At 42.4% G+C, this 22,647-nt stretch overlaps 2 protein-coding genes across 2 annotated transcripts in view; one reads left to right on the top strand and one right to left on the bottom strand.

Moving 5' to 3' along the window:
* LOC112262422 (inactive ubiquitin carboxyl-terminal hydrolase 53-like) overlaps positions 1 to 13,226 on the top strand; it is a 46,833-nt gene extending 33,607 nt beyond the window's left edge. The window contains exons 13-16 of the mRNA XM_024438078.2: positions 9,408 to 9,486; positions 9,579 to 10,456; positions 10,744 to 10,832; positions 12,288 to 13,226. Of these exons, the coding sequence (XP_024293846.2) occupies positions 9,408 to 9,486; positions 9,579 to 10,456; positions 10,744 to 10,820 (1,034 nt within the window). The 3' untranslated portion in view covers positions 10,821 to 10,832; positions 12,288 to 13,226. The remainder of the gene's footprint in view (positions 1 to 9,407; positions 9,487 to 9,578; positions 10,457 to 10,743; positions 10,833 to 12,287) is intronic.
* Positions 13,227 to 20,127: 6,901 nt separating this feature from the next.
* On the bottom strand, positions 20,128 to 22,144 carry LOC112261451 (fatty acid-binding protein, intestinal-like). The gene is made up of 4 exons (XM_024436775.2): positions 22,017 to 22,144; positions 21,445 to 21,617; positions 20,762 to 20,869; positions 20,128 to 20,425 (listed from the first exon to the last, which is right to left on the bottom strand). Exons 1-4 carry the CDS (start codon positions 22,081 to 22,083, stop codon positions 20,375 to 20,377), a joined length of 399 nt encoding a protein of 132 aa, XP_024292543.1. The 5' UTR covers positions 22,084 to 22,144; the 3' UTR covers positions 20,128 to 20,374.
* Between the last annotated feature and the right edge of the window lie 503 nt (positions 22,145 to 22,647).

Genomic DNA, 22,647 nt, shown 5'->3' with positions numbered 1-22,647 from the left:
TGCTTTGTGCACGGGGGCGTTGTCATTGCAAAATGGGAAAGGGCCTTCTCTAAACTGTTGCCACGTCTAGAATGTCATTGTATGGGGCAGATTCCAATAGTCCAATAGCGGCAAGGTTTACACCACTCCAGCCGACACTTGGCATTGCACATGGTGATCTTAGGCTTGTGTGCGGCTGCTCGGCTATGGAAATCCATTTAATGAAGCTCCTGACGAACAGTTATTGTGCTGACATTGCTTCCAGAGGCAGTTTGGAACTCTGTATTGAGTGTTACAACTGAGGACAGACTATTTTTACGCGCTACATGCTTCAGCACTCAGCGGTCCCATTCTGTGAGCTTGTAGGACCTACCACTTTGCAGCTGAGCCGTTGTTGCTCCTAGCTCCCCAGCCCGGGGCCTACGATGAGGACTTCTCCGAAGTCGTCCTATATAGTGTGTCCACATAGGCCTATGCTCCCAGCAGGCCCATTATTCAGGAAAGTATAACAAGTGTTCTGCCTCCTTTCTGATCCGAGCGGCTTTCCTTGACCTAGAACCTGCTCCTAGAGGACGTTAGGATGATGCCTAAATATTAGTCATTTCACTTTTAAAATGTATTACCTTTTATGTGTGGCAATCTTTAATAATAAATAGTACACCTTCCTCTCAACTCTCTAACAGCAAACATTATGCTAATGTTATCCATGAAAATGTCAAAGTACATTTTCACACTACTTATTATAATGCCAAACCATTAAAATTGTAATCTACAAATAAATATTCTCATAATGAATTGTGTCATGTTTACATGTGAACCTTTTTTTAACTTAGCTGCCATGACAGTAGCTAACTAACCTAGCTAGACTAACTTTAGCTAGCATAACCTATTTAAAACCTTATAGAGCAGATCATCTATCTGTAAGGACCAACGCCGGACATGAGAAGCAGATACGGGGAGTTGACATTTAATTAGGAACAGACAAAGAGCAAGACCGAAACAGCGTCAGCACACGGGTACACAATGACAAATGACAATCAATGCAGCAGCGGGGAACCGAGATGGGAAACTGACAAATATAGGGGAGGTAGTAAACAGGTGATTGAGTCCAATGCTGGGGAGCCTGGCGCCCTCGAGTGCCGGGGGGAGGCGGGAGCAGGCTTGACACTATCTATATAATAAATTGTGACATTATAACATCACTAGCTAGTAACTCACCTGCCTTGAAAATAAGTCTGGGGTGATGTGAATTCACTTGACACTTGCTAGTTTCTGGCTGAGTTTTCCACAGCAGTTTTTTCTAAAACTAGCGAGAGCAAGTAGTTAGTAGAAGAAGAAGAGTGAATGAAGCTGCTACAGCGAGCAGCCCCCTCTGTTGGCCAATACAAACACAATGCGATTGAGACATCAACCATTAGGCTCTGCTGCCTGGTCTTTCTTGCCACGTAAAATATAATTTCACTTTGCGGTCTGTTTTTAGCACACAGTTAAAAACGGGGACATTTCCGGGGACAGCTCCAGCCGGGAACAGACCACCAAAAAACCACCCGGAAAACGGAAACGTCTTGTCACCCTAGCATAAACACAATTAGTCAGTGTTTTAATCTGATTAGGCTACAGTACTTCCAAACTGTCGGCTACCTTCTCACGGTCATCCACTAAACTATAATCCCATTCCATCATCCAAACTGCTTTTTATTTTTTTAATTATTTTATTTATTTCATCTTTATTTAACCAGGTAGGCCAGTTGAGAACAAGTTCTCATTTACAACTGCAACCTGGCCAAGATAAAGCAAAGCAGAGCAACGAAAGCAACAACAAAGAGTTACACATGGGATAAACAAATGTACAGTTTAAAACACAATAGAAAAATAGTGGCAAAATAAATAACAATTTAACATTAACTTTGGAGGGATGGATGTGCAGATGATGTGCAAGTAGAGATACTGGGGTGCAAAAAAACAAAAACAATATGGGAATGGGGTAGTTGGATGTGCTATTTACAGATGGGCTGTGTACAGGTACAGTGATAGGTAAGCTGCTCTGTCAGCTGATGCATAAAGTTAGTGAGGGAGATAAGTCTCCAGCGTTAGTGATTTTTACAATTCGTTCCAGTCATTGGCAGCAGAGCACTGGAAGGAAAGGCGGCCAAAGAGGTGTTGGCTTTGGGGATGACCAGTGAAATATACCTGCTGGAGCGCGTGCTACGGGTGGGTGTTGCTATGGTGACCAGTGAGCTGAGATAAGGAGGGGCTTTACCTAGCAAAGACTTATAAATGGCCTGGAGACAGTGGGTTTGGTGACGAATATGTAGCGAGGGCCAGCCAACGAGAGCATACAGGTCACAGTGGTGGGTAGTATATGGGGCTTTGGTGACAAAACGGATGGCACTGTGATAGACTACATCCAGTTTGCTGAGTATAGTGTTGGAGGCTATTTTGTAATTGACATCGCCAAAGTCAGTTTTACGAGGGTATGTTTGGCAGCATGAGTGAAGGAGGCTTTGTTGCGAAATAGGAAGCCGATTCTAGATTTTAATTTTGGATTGGAGATGCTTAATGTGAGTCTGGATGGAGAGTTTACAGTCTAAACAGACACCTAGGTATTTGTAGTTGTCCACCTATTCTAAGTCAGAACCGTCCAGAGTAGTGATGCTAGGCGGGCAGGCAGGTGCGGGCAGCAATCGGTTGAAGAGAATGCATTTAGTTTTACTAGCATTTAAGAGCAGTTGGAGGCTATGGAAGGAGAGTTGTATGTCATTGAAGCTCGTTTGGAGGTTTGTTAACAGTATCCAAGGAAGGGCCAGATGTATATAGAATGGTGTTGTCTGCGTAGAGGTGGATCAGAGAATCACCTGCAGCAAGAGCGATATCATTGATGGACAGAGAAAAGAGTAGGCCCGATAATTGAACCCTGTGGCACCCCCATAGAGTTTGCCAGAGGTTTCTGTTGGTAGGGGTAGCCAGGTGGAAAGCATGGCCAGCAGTAGAAAAATGCTTATTGTAATTCTCGATTAATCAGTGGTGACAGTATTTCCTAGCCTCAGTGCAGTGGGCAGCTGGGAGGAGGTGCTCTTATTCTCCATGGATTTTACGGTGTCCCAAAACTTTTTGTAATTAGTGGTACAGGATGCAAATTTCTGTTTGAAAAAGCTAGCCCTAGCTTTCCTAACTGACTGTGTATATTGGTTCCTGACTTCCCTGAAAGTTGCATATTGCGGGGGCTATTCAATGCTAATGCAGTAAGCCACAGGATGTTTTTGTGTTGTCAAGGGCAGTCAAGTCTGGAGTGAACCAAGGGCTATGTCTGTTCATAGTTCAACATTTTTTGAAAGAGGCTTGCTTATTTAAGATGGTGAGGAAGTCACTTTTAAAGAAGAACCAGGCATCCTCTACTAACGCCATGAGGTCAATATCCTTCCAGGATACCCGGGCCAGGTCAATTAGAAAGGCCTGCTTGCAGAAGTGTTTTAGGGAGTGTTTGACAGTGATGAGGGGTGGTCGTTTGACCGAGGGCCCCTTACGGACGCAGGCAGTGATCGGTGAGATCCTAGTTGAAGACAGCAGAGGTGTATTTAGAGGGCAAGTTGGTCAGGATGATATTTTTGAGGGTGCCCAAGTTTACAGATTTAGGGTGTGGTGCATTGGCACAAGAAACCTGTTGATGGAAAATGAATTGCATATATTTTATATTATTATAAATATGATGATGCTTGTGGAAAATACGATTAACCCCTAGCTGATCGTTGCCTGCAGCCGGCTCTGGTCGTAGTGTAATGATACAGGCAGGGAGAGTGAGCCTGTCCGTCCGTGGTGGTCGGCAAACCCTCAACTTTCTGAAGTTGATATCCACGTTTATAAACACAGGGTTGCTACAGTTATTGTTATTTATGGTGGTAATCATTATTTTTGATTTGAGGGGGAGGGTGTGCAATATATTTTTTTCATATGTCAAACTGTCCCTAAAGAGTTCATAACACCAAATCTCTCAGAACACTTGAAAAATGGTGTTATTCTTACAAAGGTTTAGCGTTATACCTGCAAAATCATAGTAATAGTTCTAAATCAATACAGTACATAATGTATCTACTATCTATTGTGATGGAAATGTTATACTAAATTTCCATCACACTATCATAGTGCAACCCTTGATAAAATGTTCCGACTGTATTATAAGACGACTTTGTATATACATCTGAGCAACCACAAAATCCTCAGTGTTTTGAAAAGAGAGATACCAGTATTATCTTCCCCTCCCCCATTTCAACATTTCAGGGAAACATAGGCTTTAAAAAAGAAGGAAAAGCAGATTATGGACTGTTCATTTTGATCCCCTGACTTAATGGTGCTAGATTATGGCCAACTGAATATGGGGGCAATAGGCCCTAAACGCAAAGGACCTTTGCGTTTAGGGCCTCACCTGATGTTTAGGGACATCAGAGACTGTAACGTTCTTTGCTTCACGGAAACATGGCTCACTGGAGAGACGCTATCCGAGGCGGTGCAGCCAGCGGGTTTCTCCACGCATCGCGCCGACAGAAACAAACATCTTTCTGGTAAGAAGAGGGGCGGGGGCGTATGCCTTATGGCTAACGAGACATGGTGTGATGAAAGAAACATACAGGAACTCAAATCCTTCTGTTCACCTGATTTAGAATTCCTCACAATCAAATGTAGACCGCATTATCTACCAAGAGAATTCTCTTCGATTATAATCACAGCCGTATATATCCCCCAAGCAGACACATCGATGGCTCTGAACGAACTTTATTTGACTCTTTGCAAACTGGAATCCATTTATCCGGAGGCTGCATTCATTGTAGCTGGGGATTTTAACAAGGCTAATCTGAAAACAAGACTCCCTAAATTTTATCAGCATATCGATTGCGCAACCAGGGGTGGAAAAACCTTGGATCATTGTTACTCTAACTTCCGCGACGCATATAAGGCCCTGCCCCGCCCTCCTTTCGGAAAAGCTGACCACGACTCCATTTTGTTGATCCCTGCCTACAGACAGAAACTAAAACAAGAGGCTCCCACGCTGAGGTCTGTCCAACGCTGGTCCGACCAAGCTGACTCCACACTCCAAGACTGCTTCCATCACGTGGACTGGGATATGTTTCGTATTGTGTCAGATAACAATATTGACGAATACGCTGATTCGGTGTGCGAGTTCATTAGAACGTGCGTTGAAGATGTCGTTCCCATAGCAACGATTAAAACATTCCCTAACCAGAAACCGTGGATTGATGGCAGCATTCGCGTGAAACTGAAAGCGCGAACCACTGCTTTTAATCAGGGCAAGGTGACTGGTAACATGACCGAATACAAACAGTGCAGCTATTCCCTCCGCAAGGCTATCAAACAAGCTAAGCGTCAGTACAGAGACAAAGCAGAATCTCAATTCAACGGCTCAGACACAAGAGGCATGTGGCAGGGTCTACAGTCAATCACGGACTACAAGAAGAAATCCAGCCCAGTCACGGACCAGGATGTCTTGCTCCCAGGCAGACTAAATAACTTTTTTGCCCGCTTTGAGGACAATACAGTGCCACTGACACGGCCTGCAACGAAAACATGCGGACTCTCCTTCACTGCAGCCGAGGTGAGTAAGACATTTAAACGTGTTAACCCTCGCAAGGCTGCAGGCCCAGACGGCATCCCCAGCCGCGCCCTCAGAGCATGCGCAGACCAGCTGGCCGGTGTGTTTACGGACATATTCAATCAATCCCTATACCAGTCTGCTGTTCCCACATGCTTCAAGAGGGCCACCATTGTTCCTGTTCCCAAGAAAGCTAAGGTAACTGAGCTAAACGACTACCGCCCCGTAGCACTCACTTCCGTCATCATGAAGTGCTTTGAGAGACTAGTCAAGGACCATATCACCTCCACCCTACCTGAGACACCCTAGACCCACTCCAATTTGCTTACCGCCCAAATAGGTCCACAGACGATGCAATCTCAACCACACTGCACACTGCCCTAACCCATCTGGACAAGAGGAATACCTATATGAGAATGCTGTTCATCGACTACAGCTCGGCATTCAACACCATAGTACCCTCTAAGCTCGTCATCAAGCTCGAGACCCTGGGTCTCGACCCCGCCCTGTGCAACTGGGTACTGGACTTCCTGACGGGCCGCCCCCTGGTGGTGAGGGTAGGCAACAACATCTCCACCCCGCTGATCCTCAACACTGGGGCCCCACAAGGGTGCGTTCTGAGCCCTCTCCTGTACTCCCTGTTCACCCACGACTGCGTGGCCACGCACGCCTCCAACTCAATCATCAAGTTTGCGGACGACACAACAGTGGTAGGCTTGATTACCAACAACGACGAGACGGCCTACAGGGAGGAGGTGAGGGCCCTCGGAGTGTGTTGTCAGGAAAATAACATCACACTCAACGTCAACAAAACTAAGGAGATGATTGTGGACTTCAGGAAACAGCAGAGGGAACACCCCCCTATCCATATCGATGGAACAGTAGTGGTGAGGGTAGCAAGTTTTAAGTTCCTCGGCATACACATCACAGACAAACTGAATTGGTCCACTCACACAGACAGCATCGTGAAGAAGGCGCAGCAGCGCCTCTTCAACCTCAGGAGGCTGAAGAAATTCGGCTTGTCACCAAAAGCACTCACAAACTTCTACAGATGCACAATCGAGAGCATCCTGGCGGGCTGTATCACCGCCTGGTACGGCAACTGCTCCGCCCACAACCGTAAGGCTCTCCAGAGGGTAGTGAGGTCTGCACAACTCATCACCAGTGCAAATTACCTGCCCTCCAGGACACCTACACCACCCGATGTTACAGGAAGGCCATAAAGATCATCAAGGACATCAACCACCCGAGCCACTGCCTGTTCACCCCGCTATCATCCAGAAGGCGAGGTCAGTACAGGTGCATCAAAGCTGGGACCGAGAGACTGAAACAGCTTCTATCTCAAGGCCATCAGACTGTTAAACAGCCACCACTAACATTGAGTGGCTGCTGCCAACACACTGACACTGACACTGACTCAACTCCAGCCACTTTAATAATGGGAATTGATGGGAAATGATGTAAATATATCACTAGCCACTTTAAACAATGCTACCTTATATAATGTTACTTACCCTACATTATTCATCTCATATGCATACGTATATACTGTACTCTATATCATCGACTGCATCCTTATGTAATACATGTATCACTAGCCACTTTAACTATGCCACTTTGTTTACATACTCATCTCATATGTATATACTGTACTCGATACCATCTACTGTATCTTGCCTATGCTGCTCTGTACCATCACTCATTCATATATCCTTATGTACATATTCTTTATCCCCTTACACTGTGTATAAGACAGTAGTTTTGGAATTGTTAGTTAGATTACTTGTTGGTTATTACTGCATTGTCGGAACTAGAAGCACAAGCATTTCGCTACACTCGCATTAACATCTGCTAACCATGTGTATGTGACAAATAAAATTTGATTTGATTTGATGATTGTCAGAGCCCTGGTGAGTCATGCAAAATCAAGCCCTTCAAATCTCTTACGTTCTAATCTGCACTAGCTATTTAAAATACATGACGAAATCCGAGAAGAAAACGCTAAATAAACCTAGTGTGGAAATAGATTTTGAGCCGAGCTAACAAATGGCCTACTGTTGCTACTGTAAATAGCAGTACTGTAAATAACACGCCAAAATCTATCAGACGTGTAGTGTACAGTAGGATATGTGTTGTGTTGTACTGTAGGTCTCTGACTATTTTCCACACTGAGAATGAGGGTAGGCAAAATATAAAAATACAGTAACATCCTGACTTGATCATTTGTTGTTGTCATGTTGAGAGGGAGATCTTATTAAACCTTGCCTAAGCTCGACCCTATTGACTTTGTTTCCTAGAGGGAGTTTGTTGCGGTCTGCCTTGATAGCTATATTCTAGATTTGTAGATTCTGTGCTCGCAACATCTTTTGACAGGATGCACAAATCCTATGTGAATTTGAGGGAAAAGATTACCTTCTATTCAACTTTTATCCTATGTGTATTTGATGAAAAATATGATATTCTATGCCATTGTATCTTATGTGTATTTGAGGGGCCAGAGTATGGCATTTTTGTCAAGTTTTATCCGATGTGTGTTCAGAGGCTAAAGAGGACATTTTAGTCACATAAAAATAAACATTTTAAACACCGTATGAGTGAATAAATGTACACAGAATGTCAATTTGGATTGCGCGCTGGTTGACTGTTGGTCTCTAGAATGCCAAAAAGTTGATTTAACCTGTTCACCCATTAAGCCCCTCCACATTCATTAATCTGACAATAATCCCCAAATGCTTGTTCAGATGCCGCAGCTGGACTTGACTGTTTCCGCCTTAGTCATTGTTGTTAATATGTTAGCTTGTGTGTAGAGCGCTGTGTGCTCCAGTAGGATATGTTCCCCGTAAAATATATAAAAGCTAAGATATTCAAAGGTTTTATTGCAACTGAATCAAGTGCTGGCCCCTTTTTTAAATGTTCATGTGATCGAGTGTTGGCTGCAAACACTCTTTCATAGTTTTATGCAAGAGCATAGAGTTGAACATGTTTTATCCCTTCACCTGAATATGTTAACTTATAGCAATGCTTCCTTCTACAGTCAACCTGTGTGAATCTAGAGCCAAACCGACTCCCACAGCTTTTATCCTTGCATGGACCTCTAGGTCAGTGGCAGGAAGGAAAAAAAATGACGATTCTATTTTTAAAGTGGATGAATTTAGCATGCATACTGCCTCCTGCTGTGCTGACCGTCTGCCGATTGGTCAATCCAGCAGCAGGGTCAATGGCGGTGGAGATCAACCCTGTGGTGCCATCGTGCGTCAGAAAAACAGAACTGCTTTTACTCCCCCATCTCAATGGCACTGTGAGACAAATACGCTCCCTGAAAATAGGCCCTTCCCTATTTCTCTTGCTCTCTTTCTCTCTGTCTCTGTCTCTGTGTCTGTGTCTACCTGCTTGTCCATCCCTCTCTCTTCTTTATTTCTTTCTTTCTTTCAGTTTTTTCTTTCTCTTGCTCTAATGTCTCTCCTGTGTGTTGCTCTGTTCGTTTTTTCTCTTCTCTGCGATTAGGTGTTATTTTCTTTGTGTCTCTAGAAAATGGTGGTTTAAATGAAAATGTCAAATACTTATTCCTAATTTATAAATCATGAATAAATAGACCTGATTAACTGTTGATGTAATTTATTCAATGGAATCACCCCCAAGTTGTATTACTTTTCCCTTCTGGACAAAATATCAAGATTTATCGTGGGGAAAAACTATCCATACTTTGTAAATTATGTAAATAAATAACTCCATAAAATGTTGGTGATTGCCTCATTTTGGGGTTTCATTTTCATTTTGTCCTAAGCAGTGAGTGTGTTAATTTAAGCTTTGTCTATTTTTCTTCTAGGTAAACATCAACTGACAACTCAGGGAAAGAATTGCGACCATCAAGTTTCACATCTCCTGAAAAGTAGTCCAAGTTCAAGGTAATGTTATGTTGATATGTTTAATGTCGTAAATTGTCAATGTGTACATCCATTTTGTGCATTTAGAAAGTATATTGTGTTCTATTCTACAGACAGAAATGTAGATACAGCCCCTGTAGTTCTAAGAAAGGAGCTGGTCTAGAGAGGGACGCTAGCTCCTCAGACAATAGGAGCAGTCACATGATGGAATCGCCAGAGATGAGTAACAACAACAGAGGTGGTCACCATGGCGATAGCCCCGCCCTGCGGCGCTTGGGTGAACCCAGCAGCTCGGACTGGAACAGCTCCGACAACCTGACTGGGAATCTCTCAGAACCAGAGGACAGTGCCTACCGCTCCAGCAACAGCAAGCCCCTTCTGTCCGAGTTGCCCTGTCCCCCCCACCACCTGGCCTTCCACCAACCCCCCCATATCGAACTGGAAGAGCCCTCATCTCAACATCAGCCCATCACGCCACCACTGCCTCACCCCAAAGCCGCCCAGCGAGCTTCCCCTCACCAGGGGGATGTTGGCCGCCACTGCTTCCATCCCAGGCTACTCCAGGAGCCCTCCCAGACCAGCCCCCGGCCCAGCGTCCAGCCCACCTCGGCCTCACATACACCCAGCCCCAACCGGAGGTCGGAATCCAATGGCCCTCTGCAGAGGCCCTCGTCGGGTGCCAGCTCCAAGTCGGGCTCGGACCCAGAGAGGAGTAACCCATCATCGGGCGAAAGTGAGGAGAGGCTGCCCATCTGCAGGCCACCTGGAGCCGAGTCAGCGGCAGCCCAAGGGGTTTCCCTCACCACGTACTTCAGCGTGGACAATTGCATGACGGACACATACAGACTTAAGTACCATCACCAGCGACCCCTCCTACTCTCGGCTATTGTGCCGCGAGCACCGACGGAGCCCCGAGAACATCCCAGCCACCACCTGCACCCCGCAAACACACACTCCATGCTAGACCCACCCAAAACCCGGCCTGATGCAGGTAAGCTTGTACAGTCACAGCGGCTTGTAAAAACACCTACGGACATTCATGTACAGTACACTGTTCCAAAACAACATGTTCTCCTCATACTGTACAAGTGGTCTCAACAGTAAATTTACAACTGTAATAAAGCATAAATATTAAAGCATCCAAATAAATGCTGGCATCTGCCCAAAATTTGCTTTGACGTCATTTGTAAAAAAAACTAAAAAAATGTAAATGTCATGTGTGTTTTTGCATTGAGTTCATCTTCATCTATATTGTTTTATTTTTTTCATCGAAAACAGGCCATAACAGCAATAAGCCCACTGCAAAATGGAACCCAGTGACAGCCAAAGCACTGGATGAGCGTGGCTATTTGTGATGGTATTACCTGGTAAGTGATACACAGTTCCTCTTTTCAGCACTTTTTTAATGGCTCCGCTACCAGATCCTTCTATGAATACAGATGCAGTTTATTTTGTACAAGCATCACTGCACGGCATGCTGCACTCGCCTGAGTCAAAATCAGTGAGAGAAGGCCAGACACAAAATCATTTAATTTCCCTGGAGATGATAATGCATGACATTTCTTATTTTAATTTAATGCAGTAAAAAACATATATTCATCTGTATACCAGAATTTAAGCTGTTCAGTACCACTACTCAGGACATGCACTGACTTTGCTACTTATTGAGGAAATATTTGCTGACAGTAACCATGTTTCCATCCACCGTTTTTATGCGACTAAATTGATAGCGTATTAAAAAAAAAAACATGCCAGCTGTGATGGAAACCGTTTCAATACAATTTTATAAATGCCGATAGATCATTTGTTTGTTCGACCTGGGATTTTTTTTGTCTGTAAAATGTATCATGCGAGAAATGGTGGTGGAAACGCCTTTATGTATAACGCCTGTATTATCAGCAGGTTTGCATGGGCGGGAGTTTCGGCTTTCCATGGTGACATCACCATGCGGTAAATTGATTAATTGACCAATAACAAAGAAAGTCCCAAACCTCTGTGCCAGTGACAGCTAGTTTTCAGTTTCCCCCTCCCCACTCAGACCACTCCCAGACCGAGCAAATTTTTAGTTTCAGAAGTTTTTTTAACTTTAATGGAAATCTATTACAGTAAGGTACTTAATTGTTACCCAGAAACGATTTGATATTGATAAATTAACAGCTGCATTGGGCCTTTAAGAAATGCACTAACTAAGCTGCTCTGGATAAAAGTGTCTGCTAAATGACTAAAATGTCAACTTAAACAAGCAAAAACAAGAGCTGAAAAATGCACAACCAATAAACCAGACTTGGGTCAAATACATAGGTTGAATACTTTAAAATATATGTTAATCAGAAATATTTAGTTTGCGTGGTGCACTTCTTTTACTGTTGTGTTGGTTTCATTGTACTCAACCAAATGAAATGAAACTCCCATGTATTTGAAAATATTTTACATTATATATTTTACCCAGGTCTGCAGTACAAGAAGTGTATAAGGACAATAAATGTTTTTAGTAACAAGCTCTATAGCACATTGGTAATGTGGGCCTCTGTAGCTTAGCTGGTAGAGCATTGTGCTTTGAACACAGGACAGTGGGCCTAATGGTTAGAGCGTTGGGCCAGTAACGAATGGTTGCTGGACAAATCCCCGAGCTGCCAGGCTAAAAATCTGTCGTTCTACTCCCGAGCAAGGCAATTAACCCATACACAATTTATGTATGCTTTGGATAAAAGTCTCTGCTAAATGGCATTTCTTTCTTGGAAATGTACTCATGGCGTATTCATGGCGTACACATACAGTATGATCTATATCATAGTAATCTACTGTCCTCTTCTTACTCATAGGTCTGATGTCCATGGAAAATAATCTATTGAACTGGATGCCAAAGAGTCTGCTGAGTGGAAAGGTGTTGCTCCTAGAACTTCAATTGAAATCAGTGTCAAATGCCAAATCACTGATGCACTGTGGGTTACAGAAGTACTTATATGTATTTTGAAGTAAGATACAGTTTGATAGTCCACTGTCAGAGAGAAAAATGTTTATGTATGTTGATAGATGAGTTGGAAGTTGGAAAGGGCAGTCCAAGGCATATTACAGTAAAATATAATGATAACCTGTTGAATATACAATTGCTACAGTGTGACATTGACCTCTGGGATCAAGAGGTGTATCTTTTGGTTTAAGGTAATGTGCATCCCTGATTGTGTGGCCAACACAAATTTTATTTCCGAATATGAGCACCAAATTCAGCAATCTCAGAATACAAACACTAACATTGTGTTTGCATACTTGTTATCCTGCTGAATAGACAACTGTTACAATGTTAGCCAACCTGCATGAGGACTTATAAAGAGGTAACAATAGTGATGTGTACAGTATGAGCATGCGCATGGCATACTTTACATTTGTATCCAACCGACATCCAAATTCCAATTGGTTTATGTTATTGGGTCTGATTCAATTATATCTTCACTTTTTTTGGGACCTGCCTCAATTTTTCCACGTACAGTACCATGCATGTACTTTTTTGGCCATGAGAGACATAAAAAGTACATGCATGGAGAGACATTTATTTCAACCACTGCTAACTTGACCAACTTTAGCCACTGCCAACCAAAAAGTAAAAGGAGTGATAGGGGAAAGCTTACTATGTTCAGAATCTGTGGCAAAATCACCTCTAAGTAACATTAATCAATCAATTATCCACTGCTCTAAAAAATAAAGGGAACACTTAAACAACACAATGTAACTCCAAGTCAATCACACTTCTGTGAAATCAAACTGTCCACTTAGGAAGCAACACTGATTGACAATAAATTTCACATGCTGTTGTGCAAATGGCATAGACAACAGGTGGAAATTATAGGCAATTAACAAGACACCCCCAATAAAGGAGTGGTTCTGCAGGTGGTGACCACAGACCACTTCTCAGTTCCTATGCTTCCTGGCTGATGTTTTGGTCACTTTTGAATGGTGGCGGTGCTTTCACTCTAGTGGTAGCATGAGACGGAGTCTACAACCCACACAAGTGACTCAGGTAGTGCAGCTCATCCAGGATGGCAATGCGAGCTGTGGCAAGAAGGTTTGCTGGGTCTGTCAGCGTAGTGTCCAGAGCATGGAGGCACTACCAGGAGACAAGCCAGTACATCAGGAGACGTGGAGGAGGCCGTAGGAGGGCAACAACCCAGCAGCAGGACCGCTACCTCCGCCTTTGCATGGAGGAGCAGGAGGAGCACTGCCAGAGCCCTGCAAAATGACCTCCAGCAGGCCACAACTGTGCATGTGTCTGCTCAAATGATCAGAAACAGACTCCATGAGGGTGGTATGAGGGCCCGACGTCCACAGGTGGGGGTTGTGCTTACAGCCCAACACCGTGCAGGACGTTTGGCATTTGCCAGAGAACACCAAGATTGGCAAATTCGCCACTGGCGCCCTGTGCTCTTCACAGATGAAAGCAGGTTCACACTGAGCACATGTGACAGACGTGACAGAGTCTGGAGACGCCGTGGAGAACATTTTGCTGCCTGCAACATCCTCCAGCATGACCGGTTTGGCGGTGGGTCAGTCATGGTGTGGGGTGGCATTTCATTGGGGGGCCGCACAGCCCTCCATGTGCTCGCCAGAGGTAGCCTGACTGCCATTAGGTACCGAGATGAGATCCCTTGTGAGACCATATGCTGGTGCGGTTGGCCCTGGGTTCCTCTTAATGCAAGACAATGCGAAACCTCATGTGGCTGGAGTGTGTCAGCAGTTCCTGCAAGAGGAAGGCATTGATGCTATGGACTGGCCCGCCCGTTCCCCAGACCTGAATCCAATTGAGCACATCTGGGACATCATGTCTCGCTCCATCCACCAATCCACCAGTTGCATCACAGACTGTCTAGGAGTTGGCGGATGCTTTAGTCCAGGTCTGGGAGGAGATCCCTCAGGAGACCATCTGCCACCTCATCAGGAGCATGCCCAGGCGTTGTAGGGAGGTCATACAGGCACGTGGAGGCTACACACACTACTGAGCCTCATTTTGACTTGTTTTAAGGACATTACATCAAAGTTGGATCAGCCTGTAGTGTGGTTTTCCACTTTAATTTTGAGTGTGACTCCAAATCCAGACCTCCATGGGTTGATAAATTTGATTTCCATTGATAATTTTGTGATTTTGTTGTCAGCACATTCAACTATGTAAAGAAAAAAGTATTTAATAAGAATATTTCATTCATTCAGATCTAGGATGTGTTATTTTAGTGTTCCCTTTATTTTTTTGAGCAGTGTATTTATAAAGCCCTTTTTACATCAGCAGATGTCACAAAGTGTGTTTACAGAAACACAGCCTAAAACACAAAAGCAAGCAATGCTGATGTAAAAGCATGAACCTAGGAAGAAACATAGAGAGAAACCAGGCTTTGAGGGGTGGCCAGTGCTCTTCTGAATGTGCCGGGTGGAGATTATAAGAATACATGGCCGTTAAGGCCAGATTGTTCTTCAAGATGTTAAAACGTTCATAGATAACCAGCAGGGTCAAAAATTAATCACAGTGGTTATAGAGGATGCAACAGGTCAGCACCTCAGGAGTAAATGTCAGTTGGCTTTTCATGCCCGAGCATTCACAGGTCGAGATTGTTGAAAGAGTAGATCCGGCATGAGGTAACCGGTTCGGTAAACAGGTCAGGGTTGCAGGCAGAACAGCAGAAACTTGATCAGCAGCACAACCAGGTGGACTGGGGATGGGGACAGCCAGGAGTCGCCAGGTCAGTTAGTTCTGAGGCATGGTCCTAGGGCTCAGGTTCTCTGGGAGGGGAGAAAGCGAGAGAGAGATTGGAGAATTAGAGGGAGCATACTTAAAATCACACAGGACACCTGATAAGACAGGAGAATTATACCAGATAGGACAGACTGACCCTAGCCCCCCGGCACATAGACTATTGCAGCATAGATACTGGAGACTGAGACGGGGGGGACGGGGGACACTGTGGCCCTGTCCGACGATACTCCCGGACAGGGCCAAAGAGGCAGGATATAACCCCACCCACTTTGCCAAAGCCCCCACACCACCAGAGGGATATAAACAAACCACCGACTTTCTACCCTGAGACAAGGCGAAGTATAGCCCAAAAATATCTCCCCCACCCGCACAAGCCCAAACGGACACGAAGATGATGTCGAGTATAGTGAAAAAAGCTAGACCCCTCCTAGGGACGGCATGGGAAGTCAGTGACTTAGCCCCAGTAATTGGGTCAGAGAGAATACCAGTGGAGAGAGGGAACCAGCCAGGCAAAGACAGCAACGGTGGTTTGTCACTCCAGTGCCTTGCCATTCACCTTCACACCACTGATTTGAAGGTATTTGAGTTGATTTTGTCGTGCAATGTTGAACATGGTGAGCTTGCCCCTATCACTCCCATTGTTAGTAGTGGCTATTTAAACAAATCAAAGCTCTGGGTGACAGTTTATCTGGCTCTGTAGACTACTTTCAGAGTAAGTGGAAAAAATAGAGTCTGAAAACAGTGAAAATAACCTTTAAGTTGTCATTATTATTATTATCTTTTTATTCAGTGACGATAACGGTAGGGATTCAATATGATCACGGGTTATAGATATTGTAGCTTTTAAAGGCAATGTTCCCACATTCACGGAGATCCTATTCACGGTAAGTGCTGATAATGTTGTCTCAATCTGAAAATTAGCATAGTGTCCCAAGGTGTGGAATACTAATGTATGCAAGCATGATGGTGTCAAAAATTTTTTTCTCAATGTCTATAACCTGCAATCAGATTCAATCCGGGCCAAGGTGTGGGACACTATGCGAGCATGATTGTGTCAATATGTTTTTGTCAATGACACCCATAGTATCGCAATTTAAGGTGCAATTTATTACAATTTTGATAAAGATGATAGCAAGTTGTCCTCTAGATGTTTTTGAATGAAGCCAAATGAATATCATTCACATTAGAATTCATTTTATACCGTTTTCATTGTATAAGTCGGGTCATTTCCTGTCAAAAACCAGGAACCATAACTTCTACTTTATTTTCATGTTGTTGTTTTTTACATACATCATTTTGATATTTCACATTGTGATTGGAAAATAGGATTTTTTTTTTTAAAGTCAGTTTAAGAACAAATTCAGCCTACTGGAGAACAGTGGGTTAACTGCCTTGTACAGGGGCAGAATGACAGATTTGTAACTTGTCAGCTCGGGGACTCGATCCAGCAACCTTTTGGTTACTGGACCAATGCTCTAACCACTAGGCTACCCGCCTACATATTAGGTAAATAACCCAATGGGAAATGGCTTCAGTTTTGGTGATAAAAGGCCCAGTGTAGTCTAGATTTTTCCCGTGTTCTATATATATTTCCAAACTATGAGGTTGGAATAATACTGTAAAATTGTGATAATTGTAGTGTAAGAGCTGTTTTGAGCTGTTTGAAATTTCTCAAAGTTTTGGTGAGAGGGAGTTTTGGCCTTCCATGGTGACGTCCTCATGCGGTAAATTAGTTTTTAGACCAATAAGAAAGAGTTCCAAATCTCTATGCCATTAACAGCAGAAACATAATTTTGTAGTTTTCCCCTCCCCAGTCAAACACTTCCAGACAGTCCTAGCAAATTTCTTGCTTGAGAAATTGCTATTTCCTAACAAGCTATTTTTGTTTCTTTTTGACCATTTTAATTGAGAACAATCACAGAAACTAGTTGATATTGAGTGGCTGCATTGAACCTTTAACACTTCATAGTTTAACACTTTATGGGTGACATTTTCTTCCCACAGAGTGACATTTTTGCTTTTGCTTATTTTATATAGGTGGGATGGTACTTTATCCATGGGGATTTCTGAACACTGCAGCTCATGATTTATGTTGCAATTTTGCAGCATTTGGACATTGCCTTGGATCACTTGCCATTACATATTGAAAATGTTATAGGTCGTTTGCTCATGCAAAGTGCTTCTTTGTGAGAGGAAAATGGCACATTCCAGATATCTCAACTCCATTGCCTGTTATAAAAAAAAATGCAACAGAGCTACATCGTGGACAATGGACAATGGACATCAATGGACAAAACCACTTGCGGTTAACTGGGGATACGTACAGTGCCTTGCAAAAGCATTCATCCCCTTGGCGTTTTTCCTATTTTGTTGCATAACAAACTATAATTTAAATAGATTTTTATTTGTATTTCATGGAATGGACATACACAAAATAGTTCAAATTGGTAAAGTGAAATGAAAAGAATTACTTGTTTCAAAAAATAAAAAAACGGAAAAGTGGTGCGTGCGTATGTATTCACCCCCTTTGCTATGAAGCCCCTAAATAAGATCTGGTGCAACCAATTACCTTCAGAAGTCACATAATTAGTTAAACTGTCTACAGGTGAACTTTATTTAAGTGTCACATGATCTGTCACATGATCTCAGTGTGTATATATATATATTTCTACGCCTGTTCTGAAAGGCCCCAGAGTTTGCAACACCACTAAGCAAGGGGCACCACCAAGCAAGCAGCACCATAAAGACCAAGGAGCTCTCCAAACAGGTTAGGGACAACATTGTGGAGAAGTGCAGATCAGGGTTGGGTTATAAAAAAATATACGAAACATTGAACATCCCACGGAGCACCATTAAATTCATTATTAAAAATTGGAAAGATTATGGCACCACAACAAACCTGCCAAGAGGACCGCCCACAAAAATCACGGGCCAGGCAAGGAGAGCATTTATCAGAGAGGCAACAAAGAGACCAAAGATAACCCAGAAGGAGCTGCAAAGCTCCACAGGGGAGATTGGAGTATCTGTCCATAGGACCACTTCAAGCCGTACACTCCACAGGGCTGGGCTTTATGAAAGAGTGGCCAGAAGAAGAAAAAAGCCATTAAAGAAAAAAATAAGCAAACACATTTGGTGTTTGCCAAAAGGCATTGTGGGAGACTCCCCGAACACATGGAAGAAGGTACGCTGGTCAGATGAGACTAAAACTAAGCTTTTTGGCCATCAAGGAAAACGCTATGTCTGGCACAAACCCTCATCACCCCGAGAACCCTATCCCCACAGTGAAGCATGGTGGTGGCAGCATCATGCTGTGGGGATGTTTTTCATCGGCAGGAACTGGGAAACTGGTCAGAATTGAAGGAATGATGGATGGCGCTAAATACAGGGAAATTCTTGAGGGAAACCTGTCTCAGTCCTCCAGAGATTTGAGACCGGGACAGAGGTTCAACTTTTTTTTTCACCCCCCAAAGAATTGACTTTGGGGAGGTGAATAGTTATGCACACTCAAGTTTTCAAATTTTTTGTCTCATTTCTTGTTTGTTTCACAATAACAAATATGTTGTATTTTCAAAGTGGTAGGCATGTTGTGTAAATCAAATTATAAACCCCCCCCCCCCAAAAAAATATGAACATAATGATTTATTTTAATTGCAATGTTCCTCTATCCATTTGCAATATGTGCAAAGAACAGATACAGCAATTGCATGGTTGGGCAGAAGCATTAACAAAACTTGAGTCTGAATCTTGCCCCATGTACCCTGGTACTTTCAGAAAAATAATTTACAGGGATAGTTCTCCCAAATTACAAAATTACATGTTGGTCTATGCAGTCTATGGACAAGGTAAGACAGCATTCCATGCTTTGGTTTTGTTTAACTGGCCACTGTCTTCACACTTTTTAGCATGTATGGCACAAATTCAATGCAAGTCAATATTCCTGATATTAGAATTGTTCACGTTTCAGGTCCTACATGTTGACTCATCGGTATAAAATGTAGTGCAGCGTCTATGGGCAAAAATCTTAACGAGAAAAGCTATTGAATACTTAGCATCTTGGCTGTCATTTTTCAGTTAGCAAAACAACATTTATTTTTCTTTATGGATTATGCTATTTATTTGACTCATAATCCAATTGTGTACTGTCATTTGATTTGGTGCATTTATTTAAATGCATGCTGCTTTGAAATTCACGGTTTTGCCATTTACTTCTAGTAAAATAAACATTTTGTAATGGTAAAATAATTATTGACATTTTTGCTTTCAAATAATTTGGGGTAAGACTCAACAAACTGGGACCTTCCACTAAAAATGGATGTCATAGTATTTGTTCACTAATGTTCCTGGGCTGTTGAAATAATGGAAGAATCCCCATTTATATTTTTTTATGTAGCTCAACATGAAAATGTGTCCCCAGTTCTCACTGGTAGTGTTTTTATTTGCTTGTTGTAAAGTTGGTTATTTCAATGCTTTACATTAAATGATTAATGTAATATACAGTTTATTATTCATTTATGTAAGTCTTGCTTCTCACGGGCTATTTTTGGGAGTATGGACTTCGTATATATTGCTCTGCTGTTGTATCTGGAGTGCCTTTGCATTTTTTTCCATGAGAAAGTTGAACAGGTTCCATTTAAAAAGAAACATGTACAGTAGAGCTGACTGTGCACACTTTATATTTTTGGAGATGCCTATGCATTTATATTTATTCATTGTTTAATAAACTTTAAATTATGCAATCACTAAAAGTGTTTTGTATGCCTCTGGTTTATGAAGTCACTTGATTTCCATTGATGATTGCCAACAGTGAGTCAGTCATTGGCAATAGCGTATTGCAGTACTGTGCTTGTACTCATCTAAATTGTGAATATTCATTATTATCTGTATACCTTATGTGCACATTGAGAACTTCAGAAAATGACCCCATAAATAATTAAAAAACGTGTTTACTTCTTAAAATATCAAAACTTGAAGTGCAAATCAAACCTGCTTTATACATTTCTATTACAAATAGTTACTTTTGTACAGCTAATAATTATGTTGGTGTTACAAAGACCTGAAGTGGTCCAATGGCTTAGGAAAGGTTGTAAAATGTTCAGTGTCACAATGGTATCATTCTGGATTTGAAGGTAACGCTTCTTGTTCTTAGCGGTTGGATTGGTTGATCAGTTTCCTCTAACCCCTCTTGAAAAATCTCTGGGCTTCGACTCCATCGTAGCTGTAACTCTGTTGGAGGAAGAGTATATATATATATATATATATATATATATATATATTTTATGACAACAAAAATAACTTACAACCAGACCTGGTTCAAATTCATATCCATGACAAACAGTTCTGTCAAATGCTGCACTTGATTTGGTTTGCCATGTACAATTGAACCAATAGAATAGTCCCAACATTGCAAACTCCAAGGTAAATCAAGATGGGTACTTTCAAGCATTTGATTTGTACTTTGGCCAAGGTCTGCTGCTTGTTTTCTTCTTCAAAAGTATAAATAAGTTTTATGGAGGTTTTCATTAAGGGTGTGTAAAACATTTTCCAGAGAGGGTAACTAACCTGTACAAGTTCCTCTCCAACAATGGCTCTAGTAGTTGTCAGCACCTTTCCATTGTCCTTTCTGGTGAATGTACCTTTCATCATGTCTCCTTCCATGCCCCATGAACCCTGAGGGGTGAAAGGTCAAATAATTCATCAAGATAATGGTCCAAGAATCAAGTGGCAACATTCCAGGTAATCGTTGTTGCAGTCATGCTGCACATCTCAAAAGATTATATCATATTCATCTAGTTGCTGAAAGGTTTTATACTTCATCAGGCCTGTGGTTATACTTAATATGCACAGTAGTATACTGTACACAATAAAGAAATGGATTGTGAATGTGTTCTAACTGGTATCCTAGTGTGGACACATTGGAACATAGCCAATGGGACTGTACTGTTTTATTGAGTAATAATAATTGCCTTGTACTTTGCAATTCATTATCAAGTACTGAATAGCTTCTCAATAGCTTTTGAGCACAGAAAAATAATGCAATAAACTTTTGTTATTGGAAATAACAGATAGGAATAAAATATGTGGAATTGTGGTATGCACCCATTCAATTATATTGTTACTAATTTATTATCCTGGGAATACACTATGCATCAACATAACAACTATGCCTAGGCTCTTCCACAGCTATTGTCTGTATGTCAGCAATACTATAATACTATATAATACTGTATAAATGCATTGCTTACTGATAGCATTGTCCCATCTGCAAGGGCATACTCAAAGGTGACTCCGAGGGTAAATTCCAAATCCAGTGTGCGTAAAGTACTGGCCTCCTTCACGACAAACTTGTCTCCAGTTTGTTCAAGGATGATCTTGAGGTTATCGTGAGCGGCCAGCTTCCTCTTGACCATGTTGACTCCTGTGAACATACACACAATCCATGTGTCCAACACCAAATCTCATTCAACCATGCCCAAACAACTATACAAGATATTTCATCTGCATGTACTACAGTGCAGCGCCTGGCTAGAGATGATTGCATTCATTTTACAGTGCCTTGGGTGCAAGGTGCACACATAGTCCTCTAATCTAAAGGCATGTAAATGCATTAAAAATAGCTTTTATACAAACACTGAATTTGCCTGTGGTACAAAACGTGAATTTACATTATTTGCATTATTTCTTATATGCACTATGTATGCCTGTTTATGTATACATTTTGTAGGCCTACTTGTCTTTGCTTTCAAATGCATTTGTGCCATTTGTGCCCAAAGTCTTTCCCCCAAAACAAATTTTCCAAAAACGATCAATCTCTTACCCATCTGCTCCATGAATTTCTCATAGTTCTCGCTGCGGTCTACTTTCCAAGTGCCGTTGTAGGTCATGGTTGCTGGAAGGGTTGGACTGGCTCTACTCTAAGGAGTGACCTGCCTTAGCCTACCACCTGGCCTTTTAAACCATGTCCCGTGTTAGCTCACTCTCTTATCGCTCTCCCCTATCTCATATGCTGATGTGGCTGTGTAAAGCTCATATTTCCTCAAGGCTACACAAGTCATGATCTCCCACTGTGTAGTTCCAATAGCTGTGACTGGGTATAATGGAAGTTCCTTAAATGATCATACAACATGCAAGGGCATTGTTCTGACATTCTTTGCCCTTTACAATCACATAGTTATTTGTGGTCGCAGATAATCTGTTTACAAGTGCTGTGCTTTGGATGTACAGGATAGTTCCTTTGTTATAAACAATGGGTCACTGTTTTCCATCTATTTAGTAGAGCAGTACTGCTGTTGCCCCTACTCCTACTACAAGTAGTAGTAGACAAGTAGTAATAGTAGTAGTGGTAGTAGTAGTAGTGGTAGTAGTAGACAAGTAGTAATAGTAGTAGACACGTAGTAGTAGTAGTAGTGTAGTAGTGGTAGTAGTGTAGTAGTAGTGGTAGTAGTAGT

The sequence above is a fragment of the Oncorhynchus tshawytscha genome, linkage group LG11 (assembly GCF_018296145.1).
Source record: "Oncorhynchus tshawytscha isolate Ot180627B linkage group LG11, Otsh_v2.0, whole genome shotgun sequence".
Classification (NCBI taxonomy): domain Eukaryota; kingdom Metazoa; phylum Chordata; class Actinopteri; order Salmoniformes; family Salmonidae; genus Oncorhynchus; species Oncorhynchus tshawytscha.
The sequence above is the reverse complement of the archived record's forward strand: the minus strand, read 5'-3'. Positions and strand labels throughout refer to the sequence as shown.

Bases quoted from the DNA above. Each gene is read 5' to 3' on its own strand.
- LOC112261451 (XM_024436775.2), bottom strand. From the start codon at position 22,083: ATGACCTACAACGGCACTTGGAAAGTAGACCGCAGCGAGAACTATGAG. The intron at 20,870-21,444 runs GTAAGCAATGCA...TTCACCCCTCAG, and splicing joins CAGATGGGACAATGCTATCA to GGTTCATGGGGCATGGAAGG. The intron at 20,426-20,761 runs GTTAGTTACCCT...TTCCTCCAACAG, and splicing joins TTGGAGAGGAACTTGTACAG to AGTTACAGCTACGATGGAGT.